Source organism: Saccopteryx bilineata, chromosome 5, assembly GCF_036850765.1.
Source record: "Saccopteryx bilineata isolate mSacBil1 chromosome 5, mSacBil1_pri_phased_curated, whole genome shotgun sequence".
Classification (NCBI taxonomy): domain Eukaryota; kingdom Metazoa; phylum Chordata; class Mammalia; order Chiroptera; family Emballonuridae; genus Saccopteryx; species Saccopteryx bilineata.
In genome coordinates, this window is record NC_089494.1 from 174,877,928 (window position 1) to 174,897,575 (window position 19,648).

The 19,648-nt window shown below is 38.4% G+C and overlaps 2 protein-coding genes across 5 annotated transcripts in view; one reads left to right on the top strand and one right to left on the bottom strand.

The window, feature by feature from the left end:
* GSTCD (glutathione S-transferase C-terminal domain containing) overlaps positions 1-16,107 on the bottom strand; it is a 141,748-nt gene extending 125,641 nt beyond the window's left edge. The window contains exons 1-4 of one of the 2 annotated variants that reach the window (XM_066279679.1): positions 15,903-16,107; positions 9,471-9,623; positions 4,791-5,219; positions 3,705-4,172 (exon numbers count right to left, since the gene is read on the bottom strand). In XM_066279679.1, the coding sequence (XP_066135776.1) occupies positions 3,705-4,172; positions 4,791-5,198 (876 nt within the window). In that variant the 5' untranslated portion in view covers positions 5,199-5,219; positions 9,471-9,623; positions 15,903-16,107. The remainder of the gene's footprint in view (positions 1-3,704; positions 4,173-4,790; positions 5,220-9,470; positions 9,624-15,902) is intronic. The other variant, XM_066279678.1, reaches the window with a different exon arrangement.
* A 31-nt stretch (positions 16,108-16,138) lies between these two features.
* The window catches only part of INTS12 (integrator complex subunit 12), a 29,228-nt gene continuing 25,718 nt past the window's right edge, over positions 16,139-19,648 (top strand). The window contains exon 1 of one of the 3 annotated variants that reach the window (XM_066279682.1): positions 16,139-16,253. The gene's annotated coding sequence lies outside the window, so the exon portion shown is untranslated. Of the gene's footprint in view, positions 16,254-16,877; positions 16,896-19,648 lie in introns of those variants that run through there. The other 2 variants (XM_066279680.1, XM_066279681.1) reach the window with 2 other exon arrangements.

Consider the following 19,648-nt stretch of genomic DNA (forward strand, 5'->3'; position numbering starts at 1 on the left):
TCTCCTCTGCACTATTTTCCAATCACTTATTATATAAAATATTATATAAATTATTTTATATCATTTCCTTAGTTATGTTTATTCTGTCAAAACATGTGATAATTAATAAATGGTTAGGTGAGCAGTGTGTTAAGCAGAGTAAAAAAAATTAAATTAAACTATCTAAATAGAAATATAATCACAGATGTTTTTTACTTACAGATTAGAACTAGTGGGTTAACACTGAGAACTCTTAAGGGCCTAACGCATAAAAGAGAATATGGAAAATACACACTAACCACTAAATAAGTGACTCCATGATTTTTGCAATTTGCCAGCCAATAGTGAGATTCCCATTCTCTCCCCAATTTTAGGTCAACAAGGACACTTTTAAAGAGGTATTGATTATAGATATTTTTGCTCAAAAAATCTATTTCTACAATGTTTTTGCTTTAGAAATAACTCAATATACTTTTAAAAAACTAAATTCAGGCCCTGGCCGGTTGGCTCAGTGGTAGAGCGTCGGCCTGGCGTGCAGAAGTCCTGGGTTCGATTCCTGGCCAGGGCACACAGGAGAAGTGCCCATCTGCTTCTCCACCCCTCCCCCTCTCCTTCCTCTCTCTTTCTTCCCCTCCCGCAGCCAAGGCTCCATTGGAGCAAAGTTGGCTCAGGCGCTGAGGATGGCTCCATGGCCTCTGCCTCAGGTGCTAGACTGGCTCTGGTTGCAACAGAGCGACACGCCAGATGGGCAGAGCATCGTCCCCTGGTGGGCGTGCTGGGTGGATCCTGGTCCGGCACATGCGGGAGTCTGTCTGACTGCCTCCCCATTTCCAGCTTCAGAAAAATACAAACAAAACAAAACAAAACAAAAACTAAATTCAAAGTATTATGTTAAAATGTAGAAAACTAAATAGTAAGTGCTCAAATTACAAAAAGATTCCATAAAATGCCAACTCTCTACATTCCAGAAGAATAATGTTTTAAATAGTTCTGTCAAAGTGTACCAAAAGCTTTGCAGAGGAGACGGTTTTGTTGGGTACCTCCCACAGAGAAGTGCTGGGCTAATCAGGGAAACACTACACTTCATGTCTACTGGAGAGGAAGAGAAGCTAGGAGCAGGTTTAGACAAAACACCAGAACCACTCTACCTGCTATTGTTCATCTTGGGCTTTATTATGTTTGGAAGAATTAGGTATTTTCCCTAAATCTGAATTTTGACCTCTGGTATTTCAAACCTTGACTTAGCAAAACCGACTGTTCTTTTATATTCTTGGCCTTATTCCTGTGACTAAATATCCCAGCTTATGGCTCAGCTCTATGTTTCTGATCCAAGAATGGTAACTTGACTTTTATTCCTGATCATGAATTGATTCCGATCATTAGGTGATGCTACGCCATCACCTCAATATCGTTAATGCAAGCATAAAGGCCCAGTATCATAGGCACTGTCTGAACTAAAGTGACTGCTTCATACCCAAGATGATTTAAAGAAGAAAAATAAATTTAACAGAAATCATATCAAGGCTTTGGCAAAGAAAGATTAATTCCTGAAAGAAAAGGGACAGATCCAGGAAAAACACAAACAAACCAAAGAAAATATTTTAAGAATTAGTTTACATATACATGTCAAGAGAAGAATTTAATCATAGAATATATGTAATAGAAAAGGCTGAGTGTACAAGTTTCCCCCTATTTAAAATTGAGATGAACACAAGTTTCTCTTTGTAGTAGAAAGTGAATTTACTCAGTAGCAGTCAATAAACGTCCTGCCTGATTGCAGAGGAGGAGAAAACCCTCTCAATTAGAAATACTTCAGCCTCGCCTGACCTGTGGTGGCGCAGTGGATAAAGCATCAACCTGGAAACACTGAGGTTCCCGGTTCAAAACCCTGGCTTGTCTGGTCAAGGTACATATGGAGTTGATGCTTCCTGCTCCTCCCCCTTCTCTCTCTCTCTCTCTTTCTCTCTCTCTCCCCCTTCTAAAATGAATGAATGAATAAATAAATAAATAAATAAATAAAAAGAAATACTTCAGCCTCAATTGACCCTATTCAAATAGATAGTATTTATATTAAACTAAATCAAATGCAAACTAGCTGACGATGGATGTCTGGATAATGATCTAAAATTACGTTCATGCAGGTGAATCCTATTTTTTATGTTTTGTTGAGTTGAAAGCAAATACTCATCATCTCTAACACCTTGTTTTCTTTTTTTGTAGCAATTACCTTGTACAAATATATGTTTATTTGTTTACTTGCTCATTTCTATCTTCTCTTATTAGAAATGAACTCCATGAGGGCTGAACCTTATTTGTCTTGTTCATCAAAGTATTCCTACTGCCTACAGCAGTGCTGTCACAGACAGTAGGCTTTTAGGAAATTCCTCAAATGAATGAATTAATGGATGTGCCACTCTGGTTCAATTTTTATGGAACTAGAAACAAATATAGTTATTCAAGAAGACCAACAACAGTATTTTATAATATATATCAAATGACTGCTCTAATAACTGAAATTGTTAAGAGAGAGAAGTTACTTATAAAAGAACTTAGAAATCATTTGATAATAAAGACCTTTTTTCCCCCCACCTAACTCTATGGACAATATGAATACATATGACATTTAAAATACTAATCAACATCTAAAAAATTCCTGAATCTCTCATTTACACTTTAATTCTAAAGTTATTTAAAGAAAATGCCAGCCCTGGAGCTCAGTTGATAGACCATTGTCCCAAAATGCCAAGGTTACAGATTCCATCCCCAGTCAGGGCACATAGGGGAAGCAACGGATGAATGCACTACAATGTGGAACAAATAAATGATTTTCTCTTTCTCTCTCTTTCTTTATCTCTCTCTCTCTCAAATCAATCAGTAATAATAATAAAATGCCAACTGATTAATACCACCTAACTTAGTGAAGCTCCGGCCCCTAAATATATAGATTTTCATTAGAAATCTTTTCTCATCTGCCAGGAGTGATACCTGAAGTGTGGGAAATATATAATAAGAATTAAATCTGGTATCTGATTCCTTAGTGGGGGCAAAGGTGAAATACTTCAAAGCAGGAAAAACGCAGCTCTAGGAAACTAAATGGAAAGCTGCAAAGAGCTGTAAGTTCCCATGTTCACTCTGAAGTTATTTTCCCCTCATTCTTTTTTCTCCACACATGGTGGAAGAGGGGGAGTATCTGTATCTCCATCCCCCTACTAGGAAAGAAAACTTTCCACGTAATCTTACTGACAACAGAGAAGCATACAGATGAGGATAAAGTATTTCTGATTTGATAATACCTAACATAATTAAATTAGTATTTTAACTGACTACTCAATTATAAAATACACCTGACAAGATTTTTCAGTGCTTTCACAGTGGACCCTCTAATATTAGAAAGTAATCACAATAGCATTTTGAAATTAATCATCAAAGTAATTGATAACATTTTAGCAACTCAAAATTAAGTCAAAATAATTACTGACATTTATTGAAGGTATACTATGTGTCAAACACTGTTGTCACAATTTACACAAGTTATCATTTATTCTTCACACTGGTCCTATTAGACAGGTACTATTATTATCTCTATTTTACAGACAAGAGAATGGAGACCATATTAATACCTTGCACAGCAGCATAATGATAGTAAGAAGTGGAACTGGGGTTCAAACCTAAGCAATTTTATACACCGAAACTTACAGTTATGGATTCACTCCGATAAACCTTACCAAAAAATGATGGACACAGGGCAAGAGCACGATATCCGCCAGAGTGAAGTAAAGGCCTTCTGCAAACACGTGCTCCAGGGGTGGAAGGTCAGAGGCCTTTGCTTTTCTGATGTGAGAAGGTTCTCTGTTGCTAGGAGCTGGTTCTTCCTGTACCGTGAGCTTTGAGAATGCCACTTTCAGTTCCAGACTCTCAGACGAACTGTCCAAGTCTTCAGACGTTTCTTGTCTGTGCACCTTGCTCTTCGTTTTTTCCTTAGAAAAGGAAGGTCCTGCCTTGGCAGCCTTCTGCTGCTTCAGCTTCTGCCGCCGGAGTTTGTCATCGTTGTGCACTCTTACAGGCTCACTCAGCTTCTTCTCGAGCTGTAGGATTTCTGCAGGGATACGTGGGCGCTGGTCAGAGGATTCTTTGAGAAAATTCTCAATAGCTAAAGGGATGGTGAGTTCACATAGCCTGGTCCACTGGCTAACCTACAAAACAAAAGAAAACAAAACAAGAAATAATTCTTTACTTTCAACATAGCTTGAAGAAAAATAAATTCCTATTTGAAAATAAGAGGCTTAGTGAATTTGTCATGAGCTAAACAATCTCTGGGCTAGAATTTTATACTATATTAAGACATATTTTCAAGTGCTTCAGAAGTGATAACATCAAACAATGGAAGCTTAGCATTTCTGTATCTGGAATACATACTACCCACCTGCATCCTCCTACTGAATGAAACCTTACTTCCCAAAGCCTTTAAAGTACACCACCCTCCCCCCAAAAAAGGTATGTTTCCAAAGCACTGCTACTTAAGCTCCTGTTCTTACATAAAAGTTTGCTTTAAAAATACTCAATGTAATTAAAAGATAAAAAAGAAGTCATTCTCTAAAATAATATCTCTAAACATCATAAATTAAATCTTATATTCTCATTTTTCAATACTGCACTGAATATTGGCATATGTGATGAGCTACTTTATTTCATTGGTTACTGTACATTTTTTAAGGAAATGAAATTCTAGTTTCCAGCAGAAAGTGAAATATTTAAGTGCATGTGTTATTATTCTATGGCTTTAAATAGCAGAAAAGAGACAGTGTACTTACTTCAGCACAGGCTTTCAAACAAGTCTTCTTAAAACCCAGAAGTTCCAAGATTTCCTTCTTTGAAGGGTCTGCTTCGTATGATTTCTGTATTATGTGTCTCAGGACAACAGCGAGTCCTGCTCTACAGAAACTGTCTGGTCTTCCCACTGCTGCAGGCAAACAGCAGTTCTGGACTATGGGTGGAAGCTCTTGCCTTGAAATGACCTCTAGTTCAATATCCTGTGACAGTAGTGAAACATCTGCACTTTCTCTGGTGAGGACTAAGCAAACTTTAAAGATTTTACAATCGCAGTATGATAACAAAAATAAAGTTACAGATGTATGAAGTGGAAAAATGCATCCTTCTATTTGGTGAGAAAAGTCCAGGTATAGATATTCTTCTGTAAGACTTCTCTTAATGCCTTTCATTTTCTTCTTTCATTGGGTCACCTGGAGCATAAATTGAAGTGGTTATACGCCTTATAAGAATATAATTTAGAAGCTAAAGGATGAATATTTTAAAAGCATGTTCAAAAAATATCAGCAAGAATTTGTGACAGATAAAGGTTCTACATGAATTTGTATCTGGACTGAATAAATAGCTCTCGAAAGAAAAATTTCTCTGTGCAATTAACAAGTCTTAGAACTGATTTTATTCTCAGTTCCTTTAAAATGAGCAAACTCGGGTACTTGGCAATCACACCTACCCATCAAGTACTGTGAGGTCTCAGTACAGGTGAGAACAAGAAACGAATAGAAAAGAAGATAAAAAATCACCAAGAATACTGAGTTGACTAAGGAAAATAGCCTTGAGAAGCTTTGACGATACTGGTCCTCCCGCACTGTTTCTGATTATGATCCTGCAACATAATTGGTTGGGGAGGGTATATTTATCCCTTCATGAGAAATGGATTCTCCTAACAAAAGTGGGTTTTGATATATGATGAGCTATTGCATGCTGAATTACAAGAGACAAATAATTGAATTTCCCTATAACTTAGATGCTGATAACTGATACCTCAAAATTAACATATCCAAAATCAAGTTTCTTATTGTCCCCCATACTCCAAATCTCCTTACATCTTTCCCAGCTCAGTTAATAGAACACCATTCTTCTAGCTTCAGTGTTAATTACTCTTTCCTTTCACTCCTCCATAACCAGACCATTAAAATATATATATTTTGGCTCTATCTACAATATAGATCTAAGGCATCAATCCTCTCTTTTGAATTATAGCGTTTGCCTCCTAACATTGCTTCTTATCTTCCCTCCCCATCTAGTTTATTCTGATCAGAGCTACCAAAATCCTGTCAAAGTGACCCTGTCAGAAATGAAGTAAGATCATGTCACTACTCTCCTCAAATACCTCCATACTACTCAGAGAAAAGGCAAGTTCCTACATTGGCCTTCAAAGATCTCTTTTTATGTCTCTGAGTTCAACTCTCATTGCTTACTGCTCCAGCTAAAGTGCCTTGTTATTCCTCTAAGATACTAGGTATATTCCCACCTCAGGGCCTTTGCACTTGATGTTTCCAGTGCCTGGAACATTCCCTCATCTCCTTCAGGTACTTTACTCCTGTATCAACTTCTGAGCTTTTCCCTGGCTACTATATTAAATCTTAAACCTCAACTCCTACTATCCCTTTAAAAAAACAACCTTCTATGGTTTTCTTCATAGCTCTTATCACTGCTCTAACATGCTATATGTTTATTTTGTCTGTGTCAAATTTAAATGTCCATGACTAGAAGCTGTTTTCTTCATTGCTATGCTTGAAACAGGGTCTGCTGTAAATATGAATGCATGGATGAATATACATACTCATCATTTTAAAGATGCAACCATACACAATTTTAAGGTCAAACTATTGATGGTATTTTCAAGTCATAGTTCTTAAAACTTTTGTCAATTGTAACTTTTTGTTGATTTATACATTTCCTGAGTCTAAAATTTCCCATGTTCTGATCCATAAATCACGATTCAAAAACTGACACTAGATGGCACTCCTTAAAAGCATTCAGCATGGAAGCACGTTGCAATAGGAAGATGGATTAGAGGAAAAAATATTTTAAAAGCCCTTAAAAGAGTACACATGCAACTCCTCCTTCTAAGTGTATTTAAAATATTAGTGTACCCTAAATTTTAAGAAATCTTTAACATACTAAATATCCTTTAATATTCTAAATTCCTTGGATTATTATTTTTTATTCAAAAGCAAAACAGTCCAAAACTCTTGCAGCTTTTTGGTCATCAATTTTTTTATTAATGAGAAAATAATCCATTATAACAAAGGTGTATAGTTAGTAAGATATTGTCTTAGAAAACCTCTTGACAATGCAAATAATCACTACTGCTTTACATTTCTTTTACTAAAACATAATAGATGTATACCATGGTTTAGTACTTCTTTAAAAGATTATCTAGAGGAAAATTATTTCATGTAATTGAAAAGGAACTACTTTTCTGTATAGTTTTGTTAACTAGTCACCCCAATAAATTCAATTAAAAAAAATAAAAGCAACTTTTTAACCCATGGAAATCATTTTTCCCTAATTACATTTTTCTTAAACCTACTGCTGACTTTACATATATATATTAAAGCCCACAGGCAAAGGAAACCAACATTTTCTAGAAAACTGACAGTCTCTTTGGGTAATTTGCCCCTATAAATCTATCGCTGACTTATTTACCAATCCTTTTAACTACTTCTTCTGACAGTGAGCTAATATAAAGAAGATTGCTAAATAACAGATTCAAAATAAAACATGATTGATTTCATTTGCCCAGCAGCTTAGGAAACAGAAATTCTGAGACTGGTCTTAGCACTTAAAACAAACAAACAAACAAACAAACAAACAAACCGCCTGACCAGGCAGTGGCGCAGTGGATAGAGCGTCGGACTGGGATGCCGAGGACCCAGGTTCGAGACCCCGAGGTTGCCAGCTTGAGCACGGGCTCATCTGGTTTGAGCAAGGCTCACCAGCTTGGACCCAAGGTCGCTGGCTGGAGCAAGGGGTCACTTGGTCTGCTGAAGGCCCGCGGTGAAGGCACATATGAGAAAGCAATCAATGAACAACTAAGTTGTTGCAACGCGGAACAAAAAACTAATGATTGATGCTTCTTATCTCTTTGTTCCTGTCTGTCTGTCCCTGTCTATCCCTCTCTCTGACTCTCTCTCTGTCTCTGAAAAAAAAGCAAAAAAACAAACAAACCTGAAAACAATGTCATACTGTTTCAGTTTTTGATTTAAGAAATGTAGAAATATTTTTTTAATAAATTAAGGTTCATGTATATTTGCCACATTCGGAGACACAGAAGAACCTTGAGAATAGGCTTTTACATATTATATAAACTATTCTCTCTGTAAGCACTTATAAATGCTAAATGTCAGTGAGATAAAATAGCAATAATCTGCTCGTGGAGATACTGAAAAATTAATGAGATGCCTGAGAGAAAATGCAAAGTACTGTTGATTCTTAACACAATTTATTTTTTCCCAATATAGATGTTGATATTTTTTCCCTAGGAGATTAAAAATATTATTTAATGATCTTGGAGTTAAAAAAAATTGCTCTCTCTGGGCAATTTCTCCTCATAAAGCATTAATGTAATTTCTAAAATAAATATTAAGTACTAGCCAACATGTACAAATTTGATGTTTTTGATCTATACTGTCTTGAATTTTCAACAGAGTAGAATACAATTTTTGCTTAAAGTTTGGAAATACCGTAGACAAAGAAGCCTCTTTTTCTTCTCCGTTTCTACCTAGAGAATTTCTGTTCATTAATTTTATGTCATGAACTTTAAAGAGGTAGGTTCTGTAGAGTCATCTGCTGGGTCTCCAGAGCTTCTGGGACCCAACCTTTGTTATTCCATATTACATTCCTGCCAGGCACAGAGGGCTGTAGTGTCATTTGCTCTTTCTCAGCTTTGACATGTGCCACCCTGCCACCACTCCTGCAACAAAGTAAGAAAGCAGCACACAAAACCACAAACTTTAGAAGCTGAACACAGCTGATGGAGTGTACAGCTCTTCCCAAGACATGCCCGTTTGACTGCAAATATTGCAAAGGGAATAACAAGGTAAAAAGAAAAAAATTAAGTCTTGGTTACATTACTTGAGAATCTTCAAAGATAGTTTAAACAACCAAAGTAGTCATAGTTTTAATATTTTAGGCATTTAGACTCTTTGCATTCTCATTCTAATTAAGATATGTTGGTGTTGATAAACTGAAACATTTCATGTATAAAAAGGGAAATAAGTTTTATAGATGTTTGCTTAACTAAAACAGAGAGAGAAATACAATAAATGCATTGAAATTAAGTATTTATTTCCAAAAGGTGAAGTTTTATGTTCAAAATTCAAGTCTGGATCTATGGCAACTAAATGTTACATAATAAATAAGTTATATATTATATAATAGGTAAAGAATAAAAAGTATATAACTATACTGTATATAGTTATATGTTGATTAGTTTTCAAATAAGAAAATATCACTATCACTGTGCCTAGATTTTGATAGGAGCTTAACATGTTAAATACACAAATACAATCCTAAATATTATGTATATTTTATTTTCCACTCACCATGTGCTAAGCAGAGAAATTTTAAATGGTCATTATTTTATTTATTTTATTTTTTATTTTTTACAGGGACAGAGAGAGAGAGTCAGAGAGAAGGATAGACAGGGACAGACAGACCTTGCTCGAGCCAGCGACCTTGGGTCCAAGCTGGTGAACTTTTTTATTGTTGTTGTTCAAACCAGATGAGCCCACGCTCAAGCTGGTGACCTCGGGGTCTCGAACCTGGGTCTTCCACATCCCAGTCTGACACTTTATCCACTGCGCCACTGCCTGGTCAGGCACAGAGAAATTTTAGACGTTATTTCTGATCTTTACAACCTTAAAAGTAAATTTTACCTCCATGAATGAGAACCTATATCCATCCAAAAGAATTAACTGAATCTATAAAGGGATCTTACTTGAAAACATTCAGAAATTGGTATTTTCCTATTATAAACAGCACTGTTATAAACTCAGAATTTCATAAATTAAAGCATAATAAAATTTTATTGCAGCAACAATTTCAATTTCTTACAGGTAAACATGTCAGACAAGGGTGCATTTTATCTCCCTGTTTAACTTGTACATGGAACATATATAAAAAACTGGGCTAGACTTAAAGGAAGGAGTAAAAATTGGTGGAAGAACTACCAATTAACTTAAGATATGCAGATGGCACTATCTTACGGCAGAAAGTATCAATGATTTGAACTGACTTCTGATGACTGTGAAAGAAGTGCCAAAGCAGGATGCATCTGAACATCAAGGCAAAAATCATGACTGCACAAATACAACTGCATACAACTTTAACAACAATGAAGATTGAAATTGTTAAAGATTTTGCTTACCTTGTTTCAATCAGTAATTCTAATGAAGACTGCAGCCAAAAAATTGAGAGAATGCTGACTCTTGGAAGGACAGCAATAATTAGGAAAGATCACCAAGATCAGATCCATACCCATGTATTCTCAATTATTACATATGGATACAAAAGCTGGACAGGGAGGAAAATGGATTCACTTGAAATATGGACTTGGAGATTTCTACGGATACCCTGGCGTGCCAGGAAGATGAATAAATGGGTCCTAGAGCAAATATAGCCTGAAATAGCTGCTGGAGGCAACACTGAAGCCATCCTACTTTGGGCACATTATAAGGCAGGAATCTTTAGGAAAGACACTAATGGTGGTAAAAAATAGAAGGCAGTAAAAGAAAAAAAAGGAAAAACCAAACATGAGATGAACTGACTCTAGAAAAGAGACCATAGGCATGAGTTTCCAGATGAGCAGGGCTGTTGAAGATAGGACACTGTGGACATCACTCATTCATAGGGCATCCAGTAGTCTGAGTAGACTCAATAGCATGTAACATACACACCATTTTTACCAAAGTAAAAATCATTAGAAATTGTTATTCTATGCAATACTTGCAAAAAAATAACTGTTCTAAGGCAGGGTTATTTGACCATTCTTAGCACTGGATTAAGTGCTTTGATTGCTTCTTATGATTCTCTTTATTGGATCCTTCCGGGACCTCTTAGGGACCCTTGGCTCAATGCTTTGCCCTCTTCTCATTTTACAATTCACTTCTTTGAGTACTGGCTTTTAAACTTTTGATCACACCATACAATAAGTAATACATTTTACAATACAACTCATTATATACTGAATAGATATACTGAATATAACTGAAACAAAAAGAATTATGAAGAAATATCCAAGGGAGATATCTGATGTGTTTTACTCTGTACTTCTTTCTTCTTCTTGTTTTTTAGTGACGGTTAGTACTCACTAAAATGATTTCAAGACCCATAAATGGGCCAACCATTCACAATATAACAGCCCTGTTCTAGATGGTCTCCAGTGCCAGAGGTTTAATCATTTATGATTCGTTGGTTTCCCAACTATATCCTTTTCCCTGATCTTGAGACTCCTGTGTCCTGCTGGACATTTCAACTTGGACATTCTCTGAGGCAGTTCATTTTCCCTAACTAGTCCAGTCTCCTTCTTGGTAAATGGCAACACAATTCAACCAGATGCTTGGGCTCTTAACTCTGAAGTCTCACTCAACAACTTCTACTCTATCTTTGAAAAATATGCTAAATCCAACTTCTTAGCACCTCTACCACTATCAGCTTCATTCAGGGGTCTCAAACTCGCGGCCCTCCCACCAATTTTGTGCGGCCCGCAGATTAATCCACGAAGTTTGATTAGTCTGCGGGCCGCACAAAATTGGTGGGCGGGCCGCACGGCCGCGAGTTTGAGACCCCTGATCTAAGTCATCATTAGCTCTTACAAAGACCCCTGCAAAAGCCTATTAGCTATTTCCTCCACTCTTCACAGAACAGTCAATATTCCAACAATAGTCAGGGTGATCCTTCAAAAAATTAAATCAGATCGTGTTCCCGGCTCACAACTATCCAATGGCTCCCAGCATACTCAGAATAAAATTCAAATTTCCTAACATGGTCTATACAGGGTCTAATGCGACATTAGCTCTCCTTTTCTGACTTTATTTCCTACCCCTCTGCCCTCTTGCTAACTCCTTGATGCTTTTGGAAGAGGCCAAAAATGCTCAACTCGAGAATTTTTGTACCCATTCCCTCTGCCTAGAATGCTCTTCTTCAAGATATTCACATGGTTTGCAACTTCATTTCATTAGGGTCTCTGAATATTATTAATCAGAGCAGCCTCTCCAGGCAACCTGATTTGAAAAAGCACTGCCATCACTCACTAGCCCCTTATCCTGTATTCTTTTACTTTGTAGCACTTATTACTTGACACTACATCTCCAATGCTTAAATTAACAGTACTCAAAATTTAGTTCAAAGAATGAATGAATGAATGTAAATGAGTATAAATAATCACTGCAATGAGAGTACAGGCAGTCCCTGGGTAATGAAGGAGATAGGTTCTGTAGGTTTGAAAATGTTTAAGTTTTTTTTATTTATTTATTTTGACAGAGAGAAAGAGAAAGTGAGAGAGAGAGAGAGATCGGAACTGACAGACAGGAAGGGAGAGAGATGAGAAGCATCAATTCTTTGTTATGGCACCTTAGTTGTTCATTGATTGCTTTCACATATGTGCCTTGACCGGGGGGGGGGGGGGGGGGGGGGGGCTCCAGCAGAGCAAGTGACCCCTTGCTCAAGCCAGCGACCTTTGGGCTCGAGTCAGTGACCATGGGATCATGTCTATAGACCTATGCTCAACCCAGTGACCCTGTGCTCAAACCGGATGAGCACACGCTCAAGCCAGTGACCTCGGTTGGAATCTGGGTCCTCTGCATCCCAATCCGACACTATTCACTGTGCCACCGCCTGATCAGGTAAAATGTTTATGTATTTATAATCACAGAAAGGTAAAAATAAATAGTATGTTAAGACAAACATCTCAGTTGCATTTAATAGGCAAATGTAACTGTTCCAACATACATACAAATTCAATTTAAGAATAAACCTACAGAATCTATCTTATTTGTAACCTGGGGATTGCCTGTACTGCTAAGAACTTTAGTCTTGATACAACAAGAATCCCATTCTTTTTGACACCATTCTTTTCTCTTCCAAATGAATACATCTATTTTGAGAGCGATCTATATATAAATTAAGATAAAGAAATAAGATCACCTCTGTGAGCTGGACTAGAAAAAATAAGTAGAATCCATCCAAACATGTAAATAAAGCATAGAAGTTTTTATATATGTTGATTTTTAGGCAAGAGAACTAGGAATCTAACTAGATTCTACATACTGATTTAGCAAGTAGAATACGTATATACCAATGATTATAAAGTAATAGGTAAGAGTCAAGACTCTGGAGCTTGACTAACCAGGTTCAAATCCTAGTCTTGATATTTAGAAGCAAAATAAAACTTTTCGTGCCTTAGCTTCCTCATTTATAAAATGGGGACAATAGTAACAGCACTTACTATGCAATGTGTTGTGAAACAGAGCATTGCCTATTAATTAGTAAGCTCCTAAATAATTATTAGGTATTATTATTCTTTTATAATTTATCTCAAAATTCCTTAACTATGGACACTATTCAAAATATACAAATTTTGATGGGCAAGCCCAAGTTATGCTATTTCCAAACATCTTCTCAGAAAAAATAGGGGGCTCATGTTGAATTGAAAAGGTATTACCCCAAATATTGAAAAAATCTTGCCTCTGAGGATGAAAGCCAGCAAGTCACAAAATGGTAGATTATAAATGCAATATCCTAAGTTCACATATACATTAACCACCTATATTGTACAAAATAAATAGCTCATCAGTTCACAAGTATAAAGATTGTAAGCTCTTATTTTTCTTAGAGTTTAAAACAGACTTAAGTCCACTTAAATTCCCTATTACATCAAATATTCAATATTATGGATTTTTTAAAAAGTTACCCTTACTATTAGATAGCAGCTAATTACTTTAAATATTAAAGGTTAATGAAAGAAAAAAGAAAACAGCTATTTCAGTGTTCACTACATTTTGTAATGTGGGAATGCACATAGTTAAGTCCTACAAAACAAAATTCTATAATTAACCCTTTGAGTAGTCAGTTTTTTGTTAATCCTTTGAGTGAGGACAGACATGAATGTTCATACTACTCAAAGGGTTAAAATGAACTATTTTCTTCTCTGGGCAAAAAGTGGAAAAATGTTTAAAAGTAAAATATTCAATACTTTATTGTAATCTTAGCCATAAGGGAAGTATGTCATCTACTCTCTGGAGAAGCGGGGAATCATGTTGCCAGGGAAGTATGCTTATAGCTAAGCATGACCTCATCATTAGTAGGGATTCAAAGCACGAAATAATAACGTTAGAAACATCAGCAAGCCTGAAATAAAAGTACTGAATCCTTACACCAAACAATACCTGTGTTTGTTATAATCTAATTGGGTTAAATCTTTGCATTTCAAGTACTAATCATAACAAAATTTGGGAGACTACTTTGAGTACTTGAAGATAAAAACAACAAATAGTGTAGAACGGTGCATACTACAAGTTTTAGTTGACTGGCCTCAGAATTTGTTAAGTTTCAAGGTCTGCTACATATAAAAACTTCTATGCTTTATTGCTGTTAGAAAGGTCAACTGGATACTCAGTATTTTTTCTTATTTCAAAGAACAGATAACACAAAAACTACAAACTAAAAACATAGGTTAAAAAGCACTTGATAGAACCACTACTACAGAAGTTTGAGCTTTGTTTAAAGCAGGAAAGCAGAAGTGTAAAAAAATATAAAAGAATTGATCATTCTCAAATCTCACTGATTTTTGTCACAGATTTATTTTTTGAAGTGAAATTTACAGACTGACCAGGCAGTGGTGCAATGGATAGTGTTGGACTGGGAGAGAACCCAGGGCTTGAGTGTGGGATCATAAACATGATACCATGGTCGCTGGCTTGAGCCCAAGGTCCTTGGCTTGCTCTGCTGGAGCCCCAGGGTCAAGGCACATATGAGAAAGCAATAAATGAACAACTAAGGTGCTGCAACTATGAGTTGATGCTTCTCATCTCTCTCCCTTCCTGTCTGTCCCTCTCTTTGTCTCTCTCTCTGTCACAAAAATAAACCAACAACAACAAAAAATGCCTTCAGGTAAAACACAAACACAATTTTAAATAATGAGTATGCTTAGTGCAATTCTGAGTAGTGTATAATCCCCACCAGTAAATTAAAGAAGTAAAACAACTCGCATATCTTAATGTTTTATTAAATATGACATCAAATCACTCGGTTGTGTTTATAACAGAGAATTTATTTTTTACAATGGTCACGTTTACATGTTTAAAATTGTCACATCATTACTTCTTGCCAGCTTTTTCATTTTTCTCCTTTAAACACTTCCTACAGATATGCTTAGAAAAAGTAGACATACCCTACCTTCTTTATCAATAATTTAGCACAAGACATATTATTAAATGCTGACAATCCCTTGACATTAAAAAGCTTACGACAGGAATGGGGTTGTGGCACTAACAATAAAAGGAAAATAACAATTTATCTATCTACAATAATCCCAAAACCAGGTAAAGAGTTGGGATGGGAAGTACGTGTATTAATTAGTAAACGTTAGTGACGTCAGAGCAATTTCATGCCAAGTTAAAATAAAAACTTTCTACAGAAGTTTAAAACCTAAGTGAAACACTGATGGTGTACAGACACCAATGGCTCAAAGTGAAGCAAGTCCTTTGCAGCAATTGTTAAGCAGTATGCCCAGGAGTGCTTTCTCCAACCAGGAAGGGCTGGGATGGAAAACTAAGTGCCAATGAAAAAAAGAGTTAAGGTGTGATGCCGGAGGTCTGAAAGCTACACTTAGCAACAAACAGCAAAGGATCCCACTGACTCCTACAGCTAGAAGCGGCTCTAGTCCCTCCACCAGCAGAGGAAGTCCGGAGCACCCACCCTCACCCCACCCCCGCACCCTGAAACTGCGGGCATGAGGGCCAAAGAACGATCAGGACATTAATTCACGCCCTTGCCCTTCCTCGCGACGGCAGCCCAGCCGCCCCCGGACGCAGAGTAGGCTCTGGAGGTTGGCGGGAACTGCGGGGCCGACGGCCGAGCGCCCTCTTTACCTGGTCGCTGAGGCGCGGCCAGGCAGGGAGGGTGCGTGAACGCGTCCGCGACACGGGCCGCCTGCGCCGTCCTGCCCCGCCCGAGCCGGGATTCCAAGGCCGCTTCTGGACCACTCGCCGCCAGAAAGGACGGGGGAAACAACGTGTCTGGGAAACAGCCGCGACGGCCGTCATTCGTAATCCGGCGGACCGGAACAAGAGCCGTACGTCACTTCCTACCGTGGCGCAGCGAAAAACGGTCCCCCTTCGGTTGTGCTGCGGGAATCTTTGTTCCCCGTTCTCGGAGGCGGCTGCTGCCGGGACCAGTTCTGAAAGGGCTACCGGGAAAGGACCGAGTAGCGGGGCGGAGCGGTGAGTCGTGACGAGCGACCCCCCCCCCCCCCCCGCCCGCCGCCTCTGGGAGGCTCGAGCCCCTCCGCGAGGGAAGAGGCGGGAGAGTAGTTCCGTGGGGGTCTTAGCTGCCTGGCTTCTCCTGGGCATACTAATTTGCGGACGGTCGCGTGCCCAGCCGGACCGCTCGCCCCTCGCTGAGGGCTCCGCGTCCTGCGGGCTGTGGGCTGCGGCGCGCTGGGGCCGACGCGGCTCCGAGGGCTAACTCTCGGATCTTCCCCAGGAGGCTTCAGCGACTTCTCTGTACAGCCTCTTATTTCCGAGATTCTTCTCTCGGGCTCTCTTTCGGGGACCTTCCCCCGGGCTGGGCCTTTGGGATGCCATGCTTCGAATCAAGAATTGACATTCCCATTGGGTGTCTGCTGTTGCTTTTCAGGTTCTCTGTCACTTGGTTGGTTTGGAATCGGGGTCCTCCCACCTCCCTAGACGTGTCGCTAAGGTATCGATGTAGCCCGGGGCCAAGAACTCAGTGGAGGAATGAAAAGGGCAGCATCTTTACAAGAAGGCTTGTTAGAAAGGGTTGCACGACCTTGCAAAGACAGGACGGGCAAAGCTTTCGAGAGCCATAATGAGATGGCAGAACTGAGGTTGCACTCTGCTTGAGTAGGTTGTTTCCTTCCTGTAGGGTACATGCAGGTGATCGGCCTTGGACTTCTTTTAAGACCGGCATGCAGGGTAGGAAACGAGATCTAGGGGAAAGCATATATTGATATTTGCAGACCCAGTTTAGGTTGGACAGATCACAGAAGCCCTTGACAGTGTTATTTCAACAAAAGCCTCGTTCATTCAGTAACTGTATTTGAGTACCTGTCAGAGTCCAAGCACTAAGTATGTAACCGTGAGTAAAAAGTCCAGTGGGATTAGTGAATTTAAGCCAAATGAAGGATTGGATAGGGTGTTGCAGGTGGGGACATTGTACAAGTCCCCAGTCATGAAAACGGTATTTTTGTTTCACTTTTGCTTTCTTAATGTTTAGGGATATTTTGTTGTTTTATGTTTGTTTCTTTTTCTGAGAGGGTGACAAGTTTGACTTTCTTTTTTTGTTTTTTTTGTGTGTGTTTGTGAAGGGACTTTGGAAATGATTAGAGGTTTGTATAGGAAAGAAAAAGCAATTATACTTTGATCGCTTAATAATTCTTTAGCCATTATTTTGTGCTACTTTGCAAAGTAGCAAAATTATATAGACTCTCCCCTTAAATTACTCAGAGTTATATAGCAAATATAACACTTGTGCAAAAAAAAAAAAGTATGATTGCTGTCTGTCACACACCCTGCTTGACACTCGGTGGCAGCAGTCGGTAAGACCAATGCAGTGCTGACCATCTTGGAATTTACATTCTGCTGGGAATGACAAACACTGTTTACATAATTAACAATGTAGTAACTATTACAAATAAGTACAGAATGTTTTGAGACCAGTAGACATATGTGCATAAAATGAGACTTGAAGGTTGAATAAGATGGGAGATGGGACACTACTACAGTGCTGAGATAAAAAAGATATTTTGAAAGACTTGAAATAAGTCATGTGGCTACAACAGAGAGAGTGGGAATAGCTTGAGATACTAGGTAGCATTTAATGAGTAGGTACTCTGGGCCAGGTACTGTTGTAACTGCTTTACACATACTGCCAGATCATGTAGGTCAGTGGTCAGCAAACTCAGTCAACAGAGCCAAATATCAACAGTACAACAATTCAAATTTCTTTTGAGAGCCAAATTTCTTTAACTTAAACTATATAGGTAGGTACATTCCTTATCACGGTAACGCCTGTACATGGTATTTTGTGGAAGAGCCACACTCAAGGGGCCAAAGAGCCGCATGTGGCTCGCAAGCCGCAGTTTGCCAACCAGGGATGTAGGACATTGGAGATTTTAAGAATGTTGTTCTTTAACCTTTGGATAATGAGAAGTTTAAGGAGCATTTTAAGCGAGTGGGTGATATGAAAAGATTTGGAGGGGGAAAACGTGGTTGTGGGGAGACTCATTAAGCTATTCCTGTGGGGCTGATCATAGATGGAGGATGGTAGCTTCGTCTAGGGTGGTGGTATTGATAATAAGGGTTGAAAAAGGTGGTTGAATTTGAGATGTATTTAAGAGGTTTGGTGATTGAATAGGGGTGGGAGTAGGAGTTAAAAGTTGATTTTCAGGTTTCTGGCTGGAGCAGGGTAAGTATCATTTGAGAAAGGGACAATTAGAAGAACTGGTTGGGAGACAAGAGCTCTGTTATGTTGAGTAGTAGGAGGTACAAGTGATACACCAAGTGAAGCTTGCAATTAAGTCTTGGGAGAGACACAGGGGCTGGAAAGATAAATTTATAATTACTGGCAAAAGGGTGTGTATCTCATTGTCTAAGGCAGTAATTCTCAAACTGCAGAGTGGATCAGAACAACTGGAAGGTTTAATACAGATTTCTGGGCCCCACTCCTAGGGTCCTAAGTAATGTGTATGCTGCTGATACAGAAGAAACATTTTGAGAAGAAGGTTTAGAGTAAGAAAAGGAGAGACCCAGAACCCAGTCTTGAAGAACTCATTTTTGTTTCAGTGGAATAGAAGGAACCTACAAAGAAAACCGAAAAAGAAGCAGGAGGAAAAACCAGTATTTATTATATTTACCTGACTTAGGCCCCGAATGAATACTTTGGTGAGAGCATTGTCATGGAATGGTGGGACAAAAACCAAATTGCATGAACTGAAGCCTAAGTAGAATAAACAAAAAGAAAGAGTATAAAATATAGATGACTTTCTGAGGACATTTTGCTAGATAACGAAGAGGATTGGAGAGGAGAGGCCTGAATATATTTAAATGTTAATGAAAAGATTCCAGTAGAAAGAAAGAGACAGTGAGGGTGGGGGTGGAGAAGATAGTAAATAATCCATAACTCAAGGTTCCAGGGGGGAAGGAAGAGATAGATCCAGGTACATATGGCATTACATGGAGAGCTAGCTCCTTACAGATCAGTTTGGGAAACAAGAAAGGATAGTTAGAGGTAAGTTTGTAGATTTGGTGGCAGAAGGTTGATTTAATTCTTGTCTGACAGATTGTGTCTTCCCTGTGAAGTAGATGAGGTCATCTACTGAGAGAGAAACAATTTCAAGGAAATTAGAGAAATATAACTGGTGTTTGCAGAAGGTGAGGAAGTGAGTTGACCACAGAAGCATAATAGGATTACTAAATTGTATCAAGTACCTAAGTGAGGTTGGTAACTCGAAGATAGAGAATGAGTATATTCCTCTCAGCTGCCCTTGAGAGTTTGGATGCAGGCAGGGAGAAGGTAGGTGGGCTATAAAGTAGATGAAACTATAGGGCTATGGCACAAGGGTACTTACAGTACTAGAAGCATCTATGAACAGCTG